The sequence below is a fragment of the Parus major genome, chromosome 5, assembly GCF_001522545.3.
Source record: "Parus major isolate Abel chromosome 5, Parus_major1.1, whole genome shotgun sequence".
Classification (NCBI taxonomy): Eukaryota; Metazoa; Chordata; class Aves; order Passeriformes; family Paridae; genus Parus; species Parus major.
The window spans coordinates 999,376-1,023,479 of NC_031774.1; the positions used below are offsets into that span (position 1 = coordinate 999,376).

At 35.4% G+C, this 24,104-nt stretch overlaps 1 protein-coding gene across 5 annotated transcripts in view; it reads left to right on the forward strand.

Moving 5' to 3' along the window:
• The first annotated feature begins 752 nt into the window (after positions 1 to 752).
• Positions 753 to 24,104, forward strand: part of CCDC73 (coiled-coil domain containing 73) — a 59,242-nt gene continuing 35,890 nt past the window's right edge. For 2 of the 5 annotated variants that reach the window (XM_015630096.3, XM_033515251.1), the window contains exons 1-6: positions 1,534 to 2,330; positions 5,732 to 5,778; positions 12,742 to 12,888; positions 19,450 to 19,521; positions 22,742 to 22,813; positions 23,580 to 23,615. In XM_015630096.3, the coding sequence (XP_015485582.1) occupies positions 5,755 to 5,778; positions 12,742 to 12,888; positions 19,450 to 19,521; positions 22,742 to 22,813; positions 23,580 to 23,615 (351 nt within the window). In that variant the 5' untranslated portion in view covers positions 1,534 to 2,330; positions 5,732 to 5,754. Of the gene's footprint in view, positions 1,510 to 1,531; positions 2,331 to 5,731; positions 5,779 to 12,741; positions 12,889 to 19,449; positions 19,522 to 22,741; positions 22,814 to 23,579; positions 23,616 to 24,104 lie in introns of those variants that run through there. The other 3 variants (XM_033515250.1, XM_033515252.1, XM_015630105.2) reach the window with 3 other exon arrangements.

Sequence of the window (24,104 nt, forward strand, 5' to 3'; positions counted from 1 at the left end):
GTTGGCATGTTTCACTATCAAGTATACACTGTGGACAAAAAATGGGCACATGATCTAAAGCAGGCATGTACAATAAAGATGGATGCAGATTTGAGATGACATCTGAAGATTTTAAAATTAACTTGTTTTTTCCTCAAAAAAATGTATTTTTTTTTTCTTTTTAAGTATACACTTACGTGATTAACACTTGGAACTCCTGATGAAAACCATTAGAGGGATGACAAAGGTCTGCTTCGTATATTAATCCACTCACACTGTTTATTTCCTGCCAGTAATAAACCTCATTTTACTGGTGGAAATCCAAATTCTGTCCCTGTCTGGGAGATCCAGATCACCTATTTAAAGATTTCTGCAGAGGAATGTTTTCTGACTTGTGCTTTGGAAAATGTTATGTTTCCAGGTACTGTTGTGTCAAATTAATATTTCAGGTTTTGCCGAGTAAATCACAGGATTTCAGGGGGGAAAAAAGGCAACTCATTCCACAGTGACTCTATTACGTTTTCATAAAGTGTGATTTATGTAGAAGATGAAATACGCTTAATTATTTGCTATGGATTTTAGTGAAGGACATAAAACTTAAGGAAATGATGTTTTCATGCTGCTGTTGATGACAATAATCCAGTGAAGTACAAACCATCTTAAATAAGAACAAAATTAAAAAAAAATATATTTGAATTTATATTGAATTTATTTATATTTGAATTTTATCACAAAGAGGAAAATAAGTAAAAATTTCTTGTATTGCCTTCAAATTTATATTTTTTGGTTTTTTTTAAAGTAGCATATGTATTTCTGCAAGTCAGCTCTATTCCCTGTTGTCCAGGAAATAATTGCTGGAAATATATTTATTTATCATGTTCTTTATCCCATTTATTTTTACCTCTTTTAAGTTTGATCAAAAAAAATTAATGTAACCTACCAAGCAGTTATTAGATAACTTCAGCTTACAGTCCATGTTAAATACAAATCCTTGACAAATAAGTTGCTGCATAATTTTTCATTATAACACTCATTTTCACATTATACTTCTCTTATGCCTTGCCTGACTTGTATGACTTTGTATCCCCTTTTTTCCTCTTATGTCGAGGCCTTCTTCCATGCAGCTGTTCAGTGTTGATTTATTAATGATATGTTGATAATTATGATAATGAATGTTAAGTTTGGCAGAGAACTATTCAGTTGGTAAAGTCATATCATAAGCTGACACTATGGTAACAACTAACAGCATATGATTTTGAAATTGTTGTGAATGAAACTTTAAAATGTTGTGGTGTTTCATTATATAGTGCTATTTTAAATATACTACTCGGAGTATTAATTATCTTAGTATTTTCTGTGAATGTTGCAGAGTTTGACAAACCTGAGAATATTCCTTTGGTGTTCTGTGTTGATGATGCTGCCCAGCCAAGAAAACAAAACTTTAATTGCAAATTATTTGGACTGAGCAAAAGCACGGTTCTGAACATCATCATTATCATTCTGCTTATCATTTTAATGATGTTCTTTCAGGTAACTCATAAAAAATATGTCTTTTACAACTTGAGTGCTTTGGAAATGTTGATTTTATTATGAAGCATTTTCTTTATCTTGTGTATTTCAGCAAAGTTTGGTTGTGTACAGCCCAAAACTCAAATCTCCTTAGCTTTGTGTGCATTTTAACCAGACATGAAATTGAGCGATGTTGTCATGGCTTAAACAAAGTCAAACAGACAAATCTAATTTATTATGTCAAAAAGCCTGAACCCCAAACAAAACAAACCCGAAGAACGAACCCAAAAATGTGTGGGAAAAAGTAATACAGACTTGGGGCAAAATAACTGTGTGGTGGGGCGTGTGAGGTAAGTGTCTGCTATGTCTTGAAAAACAAGTGGTCTTCTGGCTTCTGTACACTTTAAAACGAATTTCCATGGTGTCAGCAGAGGGCAGAGTGAAGGATGTGGGGAATATTTAGCTGCGTTTTAGTACTTTGATACTTTGTGAGCGTGCCCAGCTCAAAGCCCTCACGGTGCCCGTCCCGCTCCCGCGTGAGTGCGGCCGGCCCCGGGCCTAGGAGAGGGGCGGGGGCTTGGAAATAGGGAACTTTACGGCTTTTTCCAGGGAGATTTGCGCCTAGACGGGGCAGGGTGAGGCGTCCTGCTCTAATTGTCCTGGAACAACGGGGAATTGGCATTGCACAGCCCTGCGCTGTCTCTGCCCGTGCCCCGCCGGGCCCTGAGGGGAGCGGGCTCCGCTGCCGGAGAGCGTCGCGCTGAAGCCGCAGGGTTCGGGGCAAGGGCTCGGTGCCGGTTCTGCTTGAGAACAACCTCCCCCTTGGTTCTGGGGAAAACAAGGTGTGTGTAGTTTTATTTGTTTTTTTTTTAAAAAAAAACCCCAAACTAAAACAGCTGTTTTCCGGCTGTGTCTGGGCAGCCGCAGCGCTCTTAATATTTTGATCCCGCCCCGAGGGGGGCGGTGTCTTTCTTTCTTTTTAATATGTAGGGTTTAGTGTCTGTTTGCCATATGGATTATTTATGCGATGCCCCATCCAGAGTCTGGAAATACTAATTGAGTTTAGCCATGCTGCTTGCCTCTGGGCATATGAGCAATTTCATCCTGCCACAGGGCTGTGAGGAAAATACGTGGACGCCCAGGACATCTTTTGCCACCGCTGTTGCAATGTATGTTTTATCTAAAAAATTCCTCAAACTAAATGTGTAGACAATAGTAGAGTGCTTCGAGCAGCAAAATTAGGGCAGTTCTAATTTGTCATTCACTTAAGAATTAGAACAAATACGTAAGACATCCACAATTACTGATGATTCCTAGTAAGATCTCATTCATATCTTTGATGTTCATGATGAAGGCTGGCATGAAAAAGAGCTCTAAAAGTACCATGTTCAGGATATTTGTGTCATCTTGACAGTGTTGCTGGTTATTTTTTTTTTCTGCCTTTTGCATTCAAGTTTTTATCACAGTGTAATGTAATTATGGTCTTCTAATGCATTTTTACAGAAAGCTCGTACATCCTGCCTTTTATCCTGCAAAAATCCTGTACCTGTTGATCGTGTATTAGGCTGGGTGCCCAAATAAAGAGGAGAACTCTTGCCTGCTCTCTGCAGTCTCTGCTGTTCTGGGATTTTGGGGATTCTCTGGCATGGAGTGGAGGCATAAAACATTTTGTTCTGGTGCAAGGCTGCTCCTCGCCTTCTCCTGCCATTCTTGGCCTCCTGTGGGAGCTGTTCCAAACCTGGTGCTGCAGAGACATCCTTACCCTAACCTAGAGTGAGATGCAAACGCAAAAAATGAGGACATTTTTCCAATGAGAGTAGGTTTTTTTGTCGCTAATATTGACTTTATCTATGATGCTCAGGCAACAAAGAAGCAATTTTCATACATTATGCCCCACTGAGATGATAATAATATAATTCCTTTTGAAGCTTTATCATAGGGATACCAAATATTTAATAGCAATATTAGTATAAGTTATGTTGAAGTTAATATAAGTTGTGTTGAAGAATGACAAAAGTATTACTTTTTCCTCCACAAACCAGACACATTTAAATGAAGAGAAGGGATAAAAAAAGGAAGCAAATCGGCCTTCAGGGAAATCTGGATATAAAGTAGATGCTCCCAAAGCATTGGAAAGAGGTTAAAGATCAGTAGTGCCTGAACTTGCTGGCACAGCATAAATCTGTTAATTGCTCATATTATATTATTTTGGACTGAACCCCTACTTGGTGGTATTAATTATTTCCTTCTTTACACTTGGTAGAGGTATTTCACAATATAACTACAAACAAGCAGCAGCTTGGAGTGCTCCCTGAACACACGCACGCTTTTTGCAGTGTTGCAAATGTGAGCACTGAGCGTTGCAGTTGTGCCTGCTTTGTGCTGGAATTCAGATGAAGCTCTCAGTGCTTCTGGTAACTTAGTCTTGCACTGATCTCTTCTGGAAAACAATTTGATTTGTATTCCATGGCTGTGGCTGCAAGCACAGTGCATCCAGGACAGCACAGTTCAGTTGGATGTCGACTAGGTGGCAGCATGGTGTTTGAAAAGGACACAAGCTGCTTTTCGGCTCGCTAAAACACCTCCAGTCTCATTCTGTGCCTGTAAAATTTGGGTAAACCTGACTAATGTTAATCCCTTTAACACTTAGTATCTCTGTACTAATAGTTAAGAGGATGCTGACTAAATACTGGAAAGTGTTAGGATGGAAAGGCTAGGGAGGAGAATTAATCCCACATACAAACATGCTGCAAGAAGAAAATAGTTTTATAGTCTTAATCAGAGTGCTGCTGCTTATGGCTTCCTCTTTCAATTTCAGCTGAAATTAGTTATATTTTTCTAGTTTATAAGTAATCTTTTACTTGTGGTTGAAAAAAACCTTCAGTTATTATTTATGGTCCTATTATAATAACATCCTATAATAGACAAATACAGTATAATATGTAATTGTTTTTGATTACAGAAAGTAAGGATCCTGATAATATATATCTGTGTTTGCCCTACTAACCAGATTATAGGATATAAAAACTTAATCACCCATTTTTGGAACATGCTGGCTAACTTGTGAAAGATAATATGTCTTCATTAGAAGAATTCAGGTTACTGAAGGCAGCCTCTTGTAGTGGAGGCAGAAATGCAGATCCCAGGCAATGCAGTACTTGGGTCAGCAGCTCCAGTCTTTTAAATTTCATCCAAAATTCAACAGGCAGCTAACACAGACTTTGGAGCAACTGACAAAATTCTTTAAAACTTCACCCTTCAATTACATTTTCTGTAGCTCTGTATTTGATGGAAATAATCTTTACTGCATTATGATCTCAGAAGCTGTTTTGGAGCAGTGCAATAATTGCTTGGAACCCCAGTTATCACATCAACATGAAGTATTACAGGTTGAATAAAAAAGGCCTCTCAGAGGGCTTTTCCCATATGCTTTCTGGATCATCAGTTTGCTCTTCTCAGGAATGTGTTGTTCAGCTTTCCTTTTTTTTGGTTTTTTTTTTTTTTTTNTTCAGCTTTCCTTTTTTTTGGTTTTTTTTTTTTTTTTTAAATTCACATGTTGAAACAGACCTGGAAATGAGGGAAAAAAAAAAAAAAAAAAGAGTAAAAAATACACTTAAAACCTTATAGGAAATCGGGAAAAGCAGAGCAGCCAACCAAGACCCATTGCTTCTTGACAATGAAAATCTGGGGGTTCTAGCAGCTGAGAGTTCTTTGTTTAATACTTTTCCCACAATTCTGCTAAAGTCTGAAACTTTGAAAAGCATTGTCATCCAGCAGATTGTTTCAGTTTGCTGCTATCTAACAACAGTTTTGTCAGCAAAGATCCCAAAGCAGGTTTCTAATGACAATTGTTTTGCTCTCTTATGGGTCCAATGTTGGTCTCCCACCCTGAAAGGACACAATGCTTTCCTAGGCTTTGAGAAAGGTAACTTTAGAGCAAGTGTACAGCTTCCACACTTAAAATCTTTACACTTTTCTAAAAGTTAAACAAATGCCATTGATTTTAGGATCAGAAACTGCTAGTACCAGAGATAAGGACATTTTGATGTGACTAGGGCTGCTTTATTTTTGGAAAACAACAAACAAGCAGGTTCACAAATCTTTTCCTTGGATAAACTGTGCTGAATTGTAGGATATCATATGGAGTACATCTGTTATTTAAAATCTTTGGCTGCTAGAGTGGCAAAGAACATAATCTTTGCTTCCTTTACTAAAAGGCTTTGTATTTTATGCTCTGTTTCAGAATTTCTGTCACGAGCCCTTTGGATGATTCTGTCCTGTGTTGTTAAGGTAAGCTAATAAAAATATAAACTCAAAATATTGTGAAGAACATGGAAAAGGTAGAGCTACTTAATAGGAGTAGGTGCAGCAAAGTAGTGTTAATGCACCAGTAAAAGGTTGGAGAATGTTCTCCAGAAAAGCCCTGAAGAACCAGTCTGGATCCAGCAGTCTCCAAAGGTGTATTGTCCCAACATAAATTGCACACTGCTGGTCATGTTGTACTTGACTCTTACAGGATAAAAAGCAGCACATTATCCAGATTTGTGCTTGGGACAGATTTAAAAATCCTGTAGCTGCAAGGTAAGGAAGAGATTTACTGCTCACTTTAATTCAGTAGAAGAGAATTTTAACTGGATTTTTGTTTGTTATTGATCAGACAGTGAGGTAGAAAGACCTTGGACATGTGTTCTGACATTGTGTGTGCTTATATAATGTATGAATAAAAAAAGATTCTATGGAATGAATATTATGAAACGAAATTTATAGTAAAATCAATATAAAGCAGTCCTTTAAAATAAGAAATTTGCATTGACAATGCTTCCTGATTTACTGTAAAATTAAAAAAAAATAATATAATCGTCTGCATTCAAAAGCCACAAGTCTGTTTTGTCTCTCCTTCAAATGTTTTTTGATTCTATATGGTTGGTCTACAAAAATAAAAATTTTGATTTTTATTGTCTTCTGGTTTTAAGTCTTTTTACAGAGTCCACATATTAATGTTCTATTTTTAGGAAAAACATAATTGTTTATAAATGAACACCACAACAATGGTGTATTGATCTTAACTTTTAGAATAAATTGTTTTATAGGATTGGCAATATATTTTTGAAAATTGAAAACTTTGGGGATATTTTGAAAAGTGATGAACTTCTGAAGTTTTTCAGGTGTGTGAAGGAAATTTTTTTTGTCTTGTGTGATTCTATAATGATTTGTAGATCATCATAATTACAGATGACAATGAGTAAATACAATGATTTATTTAATAAAATTGTAGAAAGCATCTTTAAAATATAAGTTGCATGGCAGATCCCCATTTAGGAAGGAAGAAATTTTGTTAAATAGCCCCATGTTGTATACAGAAATGTAATTTCTGGAATTGCTGGGGGTATCACTGCCTTTCTGAGAACCTTCATTCTCCTGAAAGGCTTCACTTGTTTGCTTTCATTTGTATGTGTGAATGGAGCCACTCTCAACTAAAACCCAAAAGAGCTGCCAAAAGACATGACCTCGAAAGAGGGAAACCAGAGATTTAACCCAGCACAGCTCACTGAGGAGGGTGTGTTACACCTCGAGGTCTGGTGTGTGCACCTCAGGGTACCACTTTTACCCCTCTGGATCCCCAAATCAGCTCCTGGCGTGGTGGCTCTTCCACAGCTCTGAAGAGTTGCACTTCTGGAGCTGTACAGATGGACAAATCCAGTTGATCTGGGTGGGTTTGGGTGATGTCTGGTGCACACAAATTGCTGCTTTTCCTAGCAAGGGTGCTATAATTCTTGTAGGAAGATGTGGGATAAAGGAGAAAATGAAAAATAGTGTTTGTCTATCAGTCCCTAAATTGAAGGATCCAACTTCAGGTAAGATCAAACATAACTGCATTAAATATTTTTCAGCCTGTAGAAGTTTAAAAATAAAATTAAGAAGTTTAAAATAAGTTAAATAAACTTAAGGAGTTTAAAAATAAATACTCCTACCTGTGGAAAATCTCTACATTTAAAGCAGAAAAAAACCCAAACACCAATAGTGATAGGGAGAAAGCAGCCTTCAAAAACTATTTTTATTTTTTTAAATCAAATTGAGCCCAAGAAATTTAAGACCTAGTAAAACACGTTAGGCTACCTAAACCTTTACATACAGGCTCTTAGCAATGGTTCTTAAAAAATGTAGCTTTCTCTAGATGTCTTTTCTGTAGCTGTCTTTACAGAGGCCACGTACCAAAATGTTTCATAGTCCACATTTTATGGCACTGGGTGCCAGTAGATTTTCTTATCATTCAGGAATCCCACCTGGCTTATGTGAGACAGACATGATGTGTGGAATCTGGGAAACTGTGAACATCTGATTTGTTTTCCGAGTTCTTTCTGGTGAGCTCTTCCTAGAAGAATCATGGGATCTGGGCTTTTATGCTCCTTTGATACAGCTGGCTGCTTGTTTTCTAATTCCTAAATTTGCATCTGAGCTATAACTTCAGAAAATTACAGCAGAATTTAAGGATTTAAGATTCTAGACAAATCTGCTTTTAGTTGTCTCCAATACAAGAAGATGTTTGAGCAGTATCAAAGACATTTCCTCGAAAAGTGAAAATGTATGTAAAACTTATTGTTTTGTTTTTTGTCAAACAGGCAGAACCACCAAATGTATTTCAGCCTTTAATGATCATAAGGGGAACCTGTGTAGGGGGATTACTTATTTCCTTATAATACTTAGGTCTTGTATAAAATTCAGTCATACTGTGCCATTTTTGTGCATAAATATTTTTAAGAATAATTTTACTTAAAAGCAAACAATGTTTTATACTCTTCAGTTTAACATGACAAAAAACCTGGATTATACTTGTTGCCCAGTAATCTGATTTGGTGGTTTCACAGCAGCACTAACATCTTGACCATCGAGAAACTCAGTATATTTAGATTTAAATCCTAGCTCTTGACTGGACACAACTGTGTATGTGGGTGTATTAGGTACACACTGTGCCTGGATTAATTCATTTCAGTTGCATAAACTTTTGTACTGTTTTTCACAGATAGTCATAGAAATGTTTCTTTCAGCTAAAACATCAGTTTTTGTGGGCTGGATCTGAAATTCAGAGGTGGTAGTGTTGATTCTTATAACTGGAGTGTCTGCATCTGGTGGGGATAGATATGTTTTTATTGCCATCCTTTTAATAAGAAGTTGTTAGACTTAAGCAGGTAAATTTTGTCCATTAATATTTTCATTCCTGAGTTTCACCTAGCACAGAATTTAATACTTATGCTTCAGTGTAATTTTTCTGGAGGCAACATTTGCAAACACCTTAGGTTATGTTGGAGCAGATGTTTGGTCTCCTTGTGTGTAGGTAAGTACTGATAAACAAACAAATAAAATCAATTATTATTTATTAAGGTAGAAACAGTTTTAAAAACTGATGCAGCCTGAAAATGCCAAAAATTACCTGTTCCTAAAAAGAAACTCGAGAGTGTTGCAAAAATGTACCTGAAGGGGGTTTTCTAGAGAAATACTATCAAATTCTGCACACATGCACTGTTGGAATGTGTTAAGTTAAATAGTAGGGGGAAGATATTTCCAAGCAGTTTTTGTAAGATATTGCTCTCGGTCGCACTTCTGGCATTTGAATGGTTTAGTTAATATCAAACCCTGCAGTTGTTATTGTGGTAAAGTGATAGTGTGAAATTGATGCTGTTATACTATAACAATAAGGACGTGACTCATGTATTTTATGTACACATGCATTCAACTGTAGTGACAAATGGCTTCATGCTGTGTGATTAAATGCATATTAGCATTTGCCCTAGGCATTTGATTATTACCATCTTTACTTCATTACATTACCACACTGTATGGCCATATAATTTATAAGATAATACAGACATCACTTTGTTGCTGATAGGAATTATTCTGTTTTATGGATGGTGTCCTTTAATTTTGCCTTTCATGGATTATAAAATTGGTTAATATCTGCTGAAGTGAATCACTGGAGAAGCAAATAAAGATGTTGGCCTCAGGTCACAGTGTCATTTGTGATACTGGCAAAATCTTACAGCCTCATTTATCCCTGTACATGATTGATAACACCATGGGTTAAATGGAGAAAGCTTTGCTTCCATTAAAGGATCATCATGAATGAAGACCTCCCACTTAAAAGTCAGGCATGATGAGAAGACAAGAGACTATCTACAGGTCAAATTAAATAACTTAAATAATTTAAGTGGAATGACAGTGTAATTTGTTCATTCTGTGTTATTACCCTGACCCCTATCAGGCTTATAGGCTAACTTACTTTCTAGTGTAGGGTATTTAAGATGTAATTTTTAATAAGTGCTTTTCAAAGATATAAAGCCCTTTATGGCACTTAAAATTGTGTTAAAATGGATTTTTTAATGTGCTTTTTAGAAATTAATTTTTGTCCTTATTTTGTTAAATGTAAAGCGAGTAATAGGAAAGCAAACACAGTAAATGCTTCAAAATAGGAACTTCAGCCTTTCACTTTTAAAACATTATCACATGTATGCTTTAGATTTTTTAAAAATTACTTTATAGGTATTCTGACAAATACCAGTTGCTAAAGCAAAAATGCATTATTTGGAAATGCCTGGGATTATACAAGATTTTTTTTTGTATTTTCTGTGGTGAAGAGCATTTATTATTTATCCTGTATCTTTACAGTAGCTCCAGATTGTTGTATTAATATATGATACCAGAAGTAAGTATTTTATTGATATGAAAGATAATTTAATAGATTTATAAACTTTATTATTACATATTATATATATATACACACAATATTATTTATTATTATATTTATTATATGTTGTGTATTTTTGTTTCCAGTCAGGCACAGTGTAAACTTGCTGGCAGGTACTGAGTTTTTTGAGCTCTCAGAGGTGGAAGAGACCGCAGGGGTGTGTGGTGCTGATATCCGAGGAAGGCAGGGGGAGTGTGTGTGACCCCCCTGTACCTGGCAGGGTTCAGCAGCAGGCTGGGAAGCATTTTGTGGCAGTCCTGGCAAAGCAGTCTGAGTGCAAATTGCCCGTGAGAAAACAGCGCTGTCACCATGAGGGGCTGGGTGAAGACTCAATGAGCTTCACTCACAAAGCGGTTATCCACACTCACCGTGATGGGGAGGGAAAGTCTTGTTTGTCAAGTGCTCCTGCTGAGATCACTGAGCTGAGAGAAAGCCCTGGATGCCTGCAGCCCCTTTGCTTCTGCTCCTTGGAGTATAGCATTGGTTTGAAAATATCCCCTTGGGAAAATAATTCAAAAGATTGCTTCTGTGATGGGAAGAAAAAATCACAAGCCCCAGTGTGTATCAGTTAATGTACACTCTTCTACTGGTTGGCCTGAATAGGAATCATTTCCTAACTGAAGTGCACTTCTTCAAGCACTCCTGTCCTTGTAGGATGAATCCTTTTTCTGAATCAAGTATATCCCTTATTTTTTCCCTTATTAACACAGGCTGCCATTTGATTTTCATTTGATTTTCATTTGATAATGGCACAGTCTCATAGAAATTCATCACTGTAGGATTCTGCCAACTCCAGACCTGGAACATCAGCTGACAGCAATAGAATTAGACCGTTTGTGATGTTTTAACATTATGCTTGTAAAAATCTTACCCTTAGCATGATGAACGGTGAAATCAAATGGCTCTGCCACTAGTTTATTGTGCATAATATTGGCATTTTCATTAGATTTGTGGTTATGGTCATCTCCCAGTACTTGATATCAAACATTTGTGGTAGTTTTTCATGTAGTGGTACAACATGTATCATTAAGGAAACAATTTTGAAAACTTGAGTGAAAGAAACAAAATTTTTTAGTGTGCTTTTGGGAGAGTTGGACTTCATTTATTCTAAGTTCTTTGTCTAAAATATAAATAGTGGCTTTTTATCCTAATGTATTATTTTTAAAAAAAATCCAAATAGTCTAAAATCCAGATTCAGTCTACAGTGTCTGCAGATTGCCTGCACAATGCCTGATTCATGTTGGCACATTGACACAACAGATTTGTTGCCTGATTTGCTACATGTTTGTACATGGTTTTTATTCAGGCTTTATTTGCTGCCTCTTCAGAAGTCCTTGAAATATACACATTTTGACACTGACAAAAGAATTCATATACTTCATATTGAACAGCTCAGTATTAGTTGTGTGTTTTAAAATGAAAGACAAAAATGAGCCTGATTTTTTTTTTGGTTTTAGCAAAACCTTTGTTTTACTAACAGAATAACTTGTGGTGGGGCAGCTAAGCAAGGAGTCAATCTATTATCCATGAGCAAGCAGCTTAAATGTGATCTATGTTAGGGTTTTATTTAGACAACAGAAGAAAAAGTGGTGAGCCCTGATTTGTAGTTGTTATGGCCCCATGATACAGACCAGGTCTCTGCTCTTCCTGCAGGAATTCCTTCCTAAGGGTTCTGAGGCAGCAGCCAGGTCAGTCATAACTCCTGTGCTCTACCCCTGCCTCAGTAATTCTTAGTGCAGAAACACACACAGGGTGTGTCTGACAGGGACAGCATCGTGTGTTCCAGTGCACTGCTGAAAATTCAGCCTCAAGGATTAAAAGAGTATTATCTGGGAAAAACAGGTGAAATATGTACAGTTGTTACTTTTTTGTGAATAAAATGCTGAGTGTTGTAGTCACCCCTGGTGTCTCTAACAAACCTGCTGTGTCCTCACAGGGACCCCTGGGGCTCCTGTTTGTGTAACCCCTCGCTTGACAGCAGTTGATGCAGCTGGCTCAGAGTACAACATTTTGATACAGGATCTTGTATGAAGAGAATCAGAAAGACTTCTTGTAAAAATTCAGATGCAGAGACAAAGAATTACCTTAAGTCCCTAATTTCAGGCCAAAGATCTCTTTTAAAATTGAGCCTGCCTTGTGGTCTTTGACATGTAGGCAGCAACTTTTTCATGGCACGATGATGTTGCAGCACCTTCATGTCAGTGCAGAGCAGTAATTCTGGGAAAAAGCTCTACTACTTCTGTCTGCTCATCAAAGTTTTTGCTTAAAACTAAAACCAAGCCAAGAAATACAGAGGAGAAGCAGAGGAATATTGTGAATTACTTAAAAATCTGTTTGTTTTCTTTCTACAGTATTGCATGTCACTTTAAAATGAAAATATTAGTAATTACATAGTGTCTATAAGTAGTAATTTTACTCTTTGCAAAAAGAATGCCCCCATATTTACAGGTTTTGCAGTTTGAGTATTCTCTTACAGATAAACTGGAGAGGAAATGCCTGTCTTTATTTTGCAGAAGGAAGCTCAAAGGATGGATGAAGACTTTAAAGCACAGGCACTTGACTCTACTCTTCCAAGTCCATCAGAGACTTTACTTTCCATTCGACTGTTAGATTTTAAAACAAGTTTATTGGAGGCAATAGAAGAGCTGCGTATAAGAAGGGTAAACTCGTTTATCTTGGATTTGGTCTTTGTCTTTTTTCTGTCTCTCTGTAGGTAATCATGGAAAATGCTTCATTAGTGTGGCTAAACCTTATTCTTATTTTAAGTGATTCACTAACCAGGGTTTTGTTTAAAAATATAATGGGTTTAGGTATTGGGTATATTACAAATTTCCCTGTAGACAGCACAAAGACAACAGGGTTGTATGGGATTGAATTTGGTTTTTCTGTAACAGCATAAGAAGTTGCTAGAGTTGATAATCAGGCTATTGAGAAAATAAGCTATGTTAAAATATTATCTTTCATTACAGGTGTTCTCTTAAAGAGCAGCCTTTGGTACAAAATGAAAAGAAAGAATCCAAGTATTTGCCAAGTCCCTAAGTCATTCTCATTTCATAACTGACTTGCCATTGGCCAGAAAAGTGGTGACTGGGGCTGTTTACTTGTGCTTTTCAGAATTACTTATGAGGGCAAAGAGCTATATACCACTATAAACCACTTTATTTCACTATTTTTACATTGCTGAGCTATGAAGCTAGACCCCTAAATAATAGTGTATTGAGTATGGGGGCGGGGGTGTTTTGTTTTTGAAATGAGCTGAATCATGAGATGAAATCATCTTGTAGTAGTACCAAGGTAAAATTGTTTCTGTACTGCTAAAGGCAGCTGGTTTTTCTTGTAGGTAATGTTTCACTTGTATTTTTCTGTGGTTACTGTTTCAGTTGTATATGTAAACATTTCTGTCTATTTCTCCCCTTAGGAGAAAGGTTTCTGAACTGTTGTGTGTATTCAAAGACCTAAAGTGTATTTTTCTTCATCTGATGAATTTGACCTGTTCAAAAGATGTGTATTATTACTTTTAAAATATTAGTATTGATGACATGCTTGATTTATGCTTATTTTGATCTAAGTGAAATGCTATAATCCTCTCTTTAAAAGCCATAAACAAAAGAATGACTGCCATTAAGAAGGAAAAAAAAAAAAAGAAAGGCTGCATGATGCTACTTTCTTGGTGCATGGTGTGACCCCCAGACCTGTGTTACAATGGTAGTGTTTAGTCTAGCCAAACTATTTTAGTATTAAAAGTAAAGACTGAATCATTTAGCTTTTATTATAATAATCAGAATACTTTTCTTTATAAGACCATTTAACTGAATTTACATGGTTAACTTGATGTTGCATTTTTAATGCACTTGGTCAGAGCCTAAAGTGTTCATGGAGTGCCAGGGAATTTCATCTTTTGGTGTTTTTCTTTGGGTTTTTATGCCTGTTTTGTGTCTGCTGTGCTACAAGAGTTTGTGACTGTGATTTTGTAAAAGCTGTGTCAGAAGGATGAGTAATTTTTTGCCTTAAAACTGTTTCTAGTTTCAAAATTGATGCAAATGCTAAGAGCCAATTTCACAGTTAAGACATGACCATGCCTTAGTTTCTAAAATAGCTGTGCTTTCCTTTTTCCTAAAAATATATATAGATATATATATATTCACCTGTTAAGTTAGAAATTTAGGTAAAAATAGTAAGCATTTTAAAGACAGCCAACTTGAAATCTTAGAGTGTCCTTGAATGCATTTTTGATTGGTTTTGATTTAACAATCAGTTCAGGGCAGATTGCTTAGTATGTTTGAAGTTTGGAGTATTTTGAAGAAAACATTAGTATTTTGAAGAAGCAAGAGTTGTAATAATGTGGCTTGTGCCTAGTGGCATTCATTTTTATCTTTTTAAGTGGAATTTTGTATGGATGTTTTTGCTTTCAAATACCCCTAAAAAACCCTTTTCCCATTTTAGCTATGAATTTCTTACAAATTCAGTCAATGTGAGGTTATTCTGTAAACTTTTAATCAGCCCTGAGAGAAAGGTAGTCCATAGACCAAAATACAGGGGTAACTCAGAGAAGAATTACAGTGCTTGTCTTGCACCATGCTAATTTTTCCATGGCCAAGAATGAAACACACAAACTCCATCATCTGCTCCATCAGAAAGTGGAGTAAAAGTGAAAATTTTGCAGGTTTCTTACTACTTTTCCCACTTCCTTCCCAGGTTGCTTTTGAGGTTCAGTAGAGGGATAACCTGAGGGAGGCACCAGAGCCAGTACCATGGATTTTACTCTCAGTTTTGTCTTTCACCTCTGGCTTGGCCTCAGATGAGATTATTTTACCTCTATTTGATTCTGTTTTTCTTCCTGTTCTTGGTCTTGTCACTTCACCAGGAGACTCTTTGGGACAGGACCTATTGTGTATTTTGAGTTTAATAAACTGCCTGGAATGGTTGGTTAAGCTGCAGTATAAATTCAGATCAATAAAAATAAATTTGTGGATGAAATTATCTGTGTGAAGCTAATTAAAAGCAAACTCCTAAATGATAATATTTTGAGAGATTTGTTGCAATCCTTACTCAGTGTCATCATGCTGTAGTTAAACTTTCAAAAATAGTTTAGCAGAGTTGCTCAGAGTAAGGGACTGTTCATCTGTTTCGTCTTCCAGAGGAAATCCCAGTCCTTGATAGCTCTGCAAGTTTATTCTAAATGATTATACTTGATACAGCTTCACTTTATTCCTCTGGCTATTCACAGGGTCTTTGTTCTCCATAGGAATTGACATAATATGAATATGTAAGTAATTAAAATCCACAAAAAAATTCTCTTTCCCCTTCCCTGCAGTGATTACTTCACACTCCAATAGTTACATGTCTTCTATTTTTTCCAGTTTAGCTTTCCCACTCATCAGGCCACTCATCAGTGACCAAGCCAGTGATTCTTTTGTGCTGGATATCCCCTTCACTTACTGCCATGTCTATCAGTTTGCTCTGCAGTAAACTCAGTGTGTTTTCTTCCTGATAGACTTGTAACTGGATTTTATACCTAAATGTAAATTAGGGTAATTGTTATACAAAGAAACGAGAAACTTTTTTTAGTAAAATGACAGAAGCAAGGAGCTGAGTATTGGGAAAAAAAAAAGTAAGTTTGTGGATTTAAGACAATAAACAGCTCTGAAGTTTCAGATCTCATGACTGACATCCTGTGATGTTTGAGCCAGCAAGCAGTGAGTTAAATGGTAATTTCTCTATTGTGTTAAATGGTAATTTCTGTGTTAGTGAATAACTTGGCTTTTGATTAGGAGCCAATTACTTGCAGTTGGAGAGGAGAGTGTTGTGAGTATCAGTGCAGGCCTTTCTGGGAATATATTTTGATATAAGAGATTTATTTAAATATAGGGTAATTGTAGCTATGCAGTGGAGTCAAGGAGACAAGTGAAAAATTTCCAAAGGAAATACAACAGTTGGTAAAAAATTTCTGTGTCTCTGCATCTGAAAAAGGAAACTTTTTGAGAATAGATTCCGATTATAGTTTGTTGTTATTTGTTGTTAACTGTCATAACTATGAAAATCCAACAGTGTTTTATCAGGAACTAAAATTACAATAATGCTGCTATAAATACCTTTTTTTTCCTTTAACATTTGTCCTGGAAACAAGGCTTAAGAACAATATCCATAAGATCGATTAAAAATTGTAGTGGTCTGCTTTGTTCATGAAAGAATTTCTAATTATAGTATGAAACAATCAGAAATAGTAGTTTCTGTGAGTACTGTTTGACCTGCATGAAAATTGGATGTGCAATTTTGTAGGAGGGAGACTGTAAGTTCAAAAAAAGATAATAAAAGTACCTAGCAGCAGTTTTGGCTGCTTGGACATGAGCCAGCTGTACTCTGTTCCTAAATCTGTTCAGGGTCAAGAATCGAGGGGGCTTGACCAATCCACAGCCCATCTTGTAAAACTACAGCCTGAAGCAAACACTTTAAAGAAGGCTTGACACTTTTGAAAGGTTATAACGAGTAAATAAACCATCAAATTACTCCTCTTTTATTGTTATGGTAGTCTTTTTTTATAAAAACACTTAAATCCATGTAGTCCTAAGGCATCTAATAAAAAATGAACACTTTTAAGGTTTTGTGGGTTTTTGATCCCTCATCAGAGTTATATACAATATCATTCTCCTAAGTATAACAAAAATGTTTTTGTCTTATTAAACAGCTGATAGAACTTCTGAAAAAAAATGTGTTTCACACAAGTTTTAAAAGCTTTCAATTCCAAATGGGTAAACTATAAACGTCCTTTGGAAGATGTAAAAATGATGGATAAGGTTTATAACTGTTAGTGATTTCACGTGAGAACATTTTTATCATGTAATTGCCATTCTCAGTTTAAGTATTTATGATGTTTATTTTTTTCAACAGTAGTTACATACATGCACATTTTTGATAGCTTCCAGATACACCTTTATAATTTGGGAGTAAGTTGCAGGAGTGTTGTTCACACAGAACTTTTGTTCTTATCCTCTAAAGTATTCCCAGCAAAGGGTTGCTTAAAATGGAATTTAATCCCATTTTCTTACAATTTGGAGCAAAACTTCTGGAAATAATATATCATTTGTTGGTTAATGGCAGAAATGGCTAATAATTACACCTTTTTAAAAGCTCCAAGCCAATCTATTTGGTTTTATCACTCCAGGGAAATTAGGGGGGTGTATTTTCCTTCAGTACTTATAGAATAGTACCAGAAAAAAAAATTGTCATTGCAACTGTGCAGCACTATTTGTTAAAGAAGAACTGGAAATCATTGATAACCTTTCAAGCTCTCTCTTTTTTTTTTTTTTTTTACTATAAGTCATATGAAATCTTTAGGTCTCTTCTCCATCTGTATTCTACCAGTACAAGTCAGAGAATCAAAAGCTAAAGAACTTTACTGTAGTTCTCTGTCAGCCAAATTTTAATTTTAAAATTTAATTTAAATTTTAAATGCCAATTTTGTATTTTATATGTAAAATTCACATGAGTGCTGAGGCATATATTTAGAACCTGCAAGAATATCTTGAAATGTTTGGGAGTAGCTTCCTATGGAAAGAAGTGTGGTTCTCTCCACATGTGTGCCTGTAAACTCTGCTAATCAAGGAATTCAGTTTTGATCCTAAAACCCTATAAAAGGTATCAATGTCAAAAAGCTATTTTGAATCAGCTGGGACATGTTTTGCTCTTTTGTTTCTATTGATAAATAGTGGGACTATCAATCAAATATTTTACTGAGAAAGGGTTGCAAAAATCGTCAAAACTGTTTTTCATCAATTATTGAAGTGTTGTAATTATCCTTGAATCAGAAACTTGGAACCCTTATTCATATTTGGCTTCAGAAAGAATTGCATTTTTAAAGCTGCAGTATGTTTATAGCCAAAAAAACTTGTTACCTCCTTCACTTGGGAAGGAGAAAGAGCCTCCATTTGCTCTTTCAGTGGTCAGAAAAGGTTTTGCTTCATCCAGATGTGGGATCTTTTTAGTCTCATGGCAAATAACAGTTGTTCATGGTATTGCAATTCAGTAGAATTTTACTTAAACCCCAGTATTAAGAGAATGATCCTTTTGAGGCCTTGTTTTATTTTTCATTAGAGAGATCCATGGTCTTTTTTTACACATTTTGACTGTTTCCTAAAGGTTCTAACCAATTTTTGAGGGGTGAGTCACTTTGACAGTGCTTTAATTTTTCAACAACTAAAATTGCAAGATTTAAACTGTAGTGAAATTGAACTCAAAGATTAAATTTTAAATTAGATTAAATTTTAAGATTAAATTTTAAACTTAAAGCATAAATTTGCACATAATATATCAAAATGCACAGTTCAAGTATTGGGAATATTCTTTTACCCTCACACAGTCAGTTTGGCCCTTGCTGAAGTGTGTCCAACACAAGACCTCAGTAAATGTTATTAATGCAACGATTCATCAAAGAGAAGTCAGGCTTACCTTAAAGTGGTCACTTTTCCAAGCTGGTTATCAGTGTGCAGAACAAAGGCAGGAAAGCAGCCTTTTGAAGCTCAGTGGCACATCAGTGTAACTCTCCAGCTCCTCAAAAGGGAACCTTTTTCTTCCTTTTTTAATAATTACTGGATTTGTGAAGGAAGGCCAATGCTCATAAAAATTGGACTCCAAAGGGAAGCTAATTCCTATTGGGAAAATTTAACTTTAATACCAGAATGTTTCCGGAAAATTCTCATAAATATTTAACAAATGTGATTATCAGAAGGTAACTCTCATTTATTATCAAAAGTTTGATTCTTGACTAAGTGCTTCTGCAAGAACAAGAACTGCAAGAAACCTTCCTTCTATTAGTACCTGTTGTGGATCATTGAGGAAATTTTGGACTTCAGCAATGGTCTTCTCTGATTTTCTGGTAGCTCATCATATCAGAAATATGTGTTGATTACCCATGATTCTGTTTAAATTTATTTAGTAGGTCAGAAGGCTTCTTGGCACAGAAGATAATGATAAATATTTCACTTTTTCCATAATAACAGCAGTAATTGCTGACACAAACTTTTCAGTAGTCCTAGGAAATGTCACAAAGAATAAAGATTCAGATGCTTTGAGCTGAATATTTAAGATGTCCCAAAGATTCTGAGTCATTAATTATGATTATCTGTATCATTGACTAAAATGGATACTTGAAGCACTTTTGCATCTCACCGAATTTCTCTTCATCTCAGTGTTTTGACTTTTTTTTATGTTTGTTTTTTAACTAGGAAACAGAATCTAATTATGAAGACCAAATAAATAAAATTGTTATAGAGAAACAAGAACTTGAATGGCAGAAGGTAACTTTCCTGCATGCTTTTAGTGTTTTACCAGCTGAGATTTAATTTTAATATGTTAATATAAATTGCAATTTGTTACAATTCCTCTTTTTAGAGCTATTTTTATTTCAGTAGTAATATGTGCTAGCCAGTAGCTTATTATTTAGTCATGAACATCTGTAGCTTTTATTTTGATTTGGATTGTGCCCAGCTTAGAAATGTTTTTAACAAGAGAATATAATAATATTTGGCATGACTTGGCAATCTTCAGTCAAAAGAGATGGAAATACTGAAGCAAGAAGACATTTAGCTGAATATGAGGCATGTTGGCACATCAGTGTGGGGGTAGCTGTGTAGCAGCTTCTCTGTGTGGTGCTTGGTTTTAGCAAGTGCAAATATCAGTGCAGCAAACAACTTCACTTGCAATCTTTTGGAAAGGGTAATTTTTCCAAAAAGTTATTTTGAACATTAGCTTGTATGTTATCCGTACTCAGAAGTAGTTTGTCAGCTTTTGACTGTTGAGAATGAAGTATTCAGCAACATAAGTCTAACATTCTTCTCAGAGTTAGGGCTCCTGAGGTTATGCTTTCCTAGGAAATGCATTCCCTTCTTTAATACAATCAAACCTATGACCCCTGTCACTAGGGCACAAGATAAAAGGCTTCACTCCGTATATTTTACGACCCCAGAAAAAACAATAATTTCATTTCTATCCTTGATCTTGGGATATTTAACATCTTAGTTGTAAAGGAAGGCTATTTCATCTTGGAGTTCATCCTAACCATCTTAAATTAATAATCCTAACTCTGTGCTTTTCTTTCTTGAAAGATATATATATGTGCACACAGAAACAGGAAATGTTTTATATTTGTAAAAGCAAGAGTGCTTTCCATTTGTAACCCTTCTTTGCTTTTCTTAACCTAGCATTGCAGTGCTTAATATTCTGGGTTCAAAAGGGAGAATTTCCACCATTCTAAGACCTTAAGAGCAATTTAATTTACCACTCATAAAAGGATGGGACTTATAGGTAGTGAGGCAAACTCTGTACTTTGCACTTAACATTGGCACATGACAGAGCTGATGTAAATAATGAGTGGTAGAATTTGGGAACTTCAATGGAACAAGCTAATATGACATTCCAGTCCTGAAGATTTCAGTAAGATGAAAATTCTAAGTATGACATTTAAATTGAATTTGTGACCTGATTGTTTCTAGATGCAGGATCATATTGAACACAGCAGCAGTTCAATAAGTAGACATCTTCCTCTGGCTTGTCAAAGGTTCTGTCTTACCATTTCCTTCATAGATGTCCCTTTCAGTCAACATTTCTGTCATTCATTTTCATTTACCTTAAATTTAACAAGCTAGTTTGAAATAAAGACATTACCTCAGCTAAGCCATATTACAATTAGTCTGCATTTTATAAATATACTGCTGCTGTTCTTGAAAAAAATACACTCAAGCGGGGAAAACAGAATAACTGGAGAAGATATTCCTTTAAATCTAGTGGCTATACTAGATTTTGTTCATATTAAAAAAAAACCCTGCTTTTTTTTTTTCAGTCTCCCTGCACCATACATACATGGCATATATGGCAGATTTCTTCCAAGCCTGAATTTCTGGCAGAGATAATATAATAATTTTATCTGTTAGTCTTGTATGCAAGGCTTGTTAGAAAATGAGTATTTGTAGACACTCTCCTGTCTTTTTGAAAGTAAAATACCTCACTTGAATATACAGTACAAGAAAGTGGTATGTTATAAAGAGTTCATTTTTTTTTTCCATTACATCTATGATAAAGTTGCATAAAGGATGATTATTCAATGAAACCAGACTGATATATGCATAATTCATTCCATGATATTGGCTTGAATTCTTGTATTTTATAGTGCCATCTTAATTTGGTAGTGCTGTGGATATAAAATTTTATTCCTGTGGTGAGCAGGAGTACTGCAGTGGGAATAGTTGATTTGCTGTCCCTGCAGTCCTGCCTCTGCCTCACTGGTGCTGTCACCCCCTGGAGAACCTGTCCTTGGACACAGGGCTAAGGGACAACCTGAGGAAAACATTTCTCTAGACTTTTATGTGCTTCTGGATATTCATTTATGATATTCATTCATTGTTTGTTACACACAAATCAAAACTTTCTCTGCTCATCTGATGATGAGTTAATATGTAAATGGATATGGAGCTCCCTATCTCCATGGATTCTTGTCTTCTATCAAAAGGCAACAGCCTCTCCCTTGTACAGTGTGAAAGCAACACCAACTTGCTGGAGAAAACAGCAATTTTTGAATGGACTTCATGCTTAAAACCTCTCAATTTCTATTAAGGCAGAAGAAGACATTTGACTCCTTGTGTGTGAAACAGATTTTCAATTTATTTTCTTCCATTCATTCTTTTTAATAGTCTCAAATTATATTTATTTTTCTGTGGTCATTACTGGATTTTTTCCTGCTTCACACTAATATTTCTAAGCTAACCACCTATATTTTGAGATAGCTGTTCAAGGACAGAGCCTCTTAACTATCTTTACCTAATGTATTTCAGTGTTTAGAACTGGAAAAAACTGGTCTTCCATATCTACCTTCCATGGTAAAGGTGAAGTATCTTATAGAGAAGCATGATGCTTAAAGATGCTGGAGATTTCCAACTTGTAGAGAATTGTGTTAGCCTATGAGATTATGATATTAAATAATACCACAAAAGAAAATACATCTTCAGTCATTTGTTTTATGGATGAGAGTAAAGCCAGGTAGTAGGGTAATAAAAATCTCATACTATTGCCTTACACTTAGTCTTTTCTGCTGGCCTTCAGCTCTTTCAGGTAGCTTGTTAAATGACTAAGATTTAACTATAAAGCAGAATAACAGGTAGTTATTTTTCAATGGGATTCTATTTTTAATGAGTAATAAAATTCTATTGTAACTATCTGGACCAGTGTGAAGGTGCTGTCGTAAGAGGACAGTGGATGTGGATTGTTTCTGCAGGCTGATGGGATGGGTAGCAGTTCCTTGCAGAAGGCCTAGCAAAAGGTCTGTATTCCAGAGAGGAGAATTGTTACCTGTTAAGAGAAAAGCTGCTACCAAAAAGACAATTACCAGTTAAAAAAATGTGTCTTTTTAGTCAGTTGTGTCTTTATAAAAATATTTAGCAGTAAGTCAGCCTTTTCATGAAATACTTTATATATGATTTTCTCTAAGACAATATTTAACTCACACTGTTTATTTCACATGAGCAGGAAACTCTGCAGCATCAGATTGACACACTGCAACAACAAAACAAAGAAGCTATGGCAGCTTTTAAAAAACAGGTAACAAAATGAAGCCTTTGGCTTTGACTGCAGGATTTTAAACTATGATGGCATCATAGCAAGTTATCAGTTGGTATGAAAATATTTTTCTGTTGCCAGAAAATGTTAGAATATACAGCTCAAAAAAAAAAAATAATAAAATCATGTTTTTTCTTCTGGCCACAGCATTATACTTGTATGTTGGCAGTTTTTTCCAGATGCCACTCTTCCTGGCATTTTTAATTTTTATATTTCAAAAACCTCCTAGAGAAAATAATGCTTCTTCTAATACTTTCCTTATTCTGTTTTGCTTTGTTTGGTTTTTCCCTCTAATTTAGCATGACCTCTGCAAGGGTAGATTCATAAACCTCTGTAAAAGATCTGCCACACAAATTACCCTGCTCAACATTTGAAAGTGTGTTTCACTCTTGCATTTTATTCTCCATATTAAAGTGAGCACACACAAATGCTGAGAGACCTTTCAGAGAACGTTCATAGGAACTGAAACTGTTGCCCATGGTGATGAGGAATTTGTCATTAATGCTGTATCACAATCATGCCACACAAAAAAGAAACCATCAAGCAATTAGGTTTCTTCCTTGAAAAAATAATTTGAGAATCACAAACTTCTTGTAACTCTACAGTTTCTATAGTTTACAAAAAAGCAGGAGCTATACTATGCAGGTTAATATAACCATATTTTTTATGTTAAATTGCATGAATGAAATTATTACCATGTGCTGTTCTGATTTGTCTGTTTTGTATTTTTATGTGACTGACAACCAAGTTACAGGCAAGGATGTTTGCCATGGAAGAAGAAAAGGTACTCTACAATTATTTGCTGTTTGTCATCCAAAGAGGAAAATAAGAAAATGATAATGATATCCAAATTACCAAACACTTCCTAAATATAAACTAAGTATATTACACTTACATTATGTTTCTTGCCTTTGCAAAAGAAATGTCTTAATAATTTTGTTATTTCTGTTTTTTTGTTCATAGACTGTAGAACTTGTGAAGTATCACTGCTTATGCTAAAAATCAGTTGAGGAAAGAGTATTTTTTGATAGCTCCATATTGCAGCTATACAAAATATACTTTATTCTAGAGGATTGGGATAAATTGGGATAATTTGCCTTTACAAGTAGTACTGAAAAGTAACGTTTCTAACTACCTTAGAGAAATCAGATTTTAATAGGGATTTTATTGATTTAGCTGGGCTAGTTTCCTAAAGTAATTGACCTAATCTGAAATAAGATAAATTTTGGCCTGAATTTATGTGGATTTTGTTGGCTACATAAGTCTTTATATA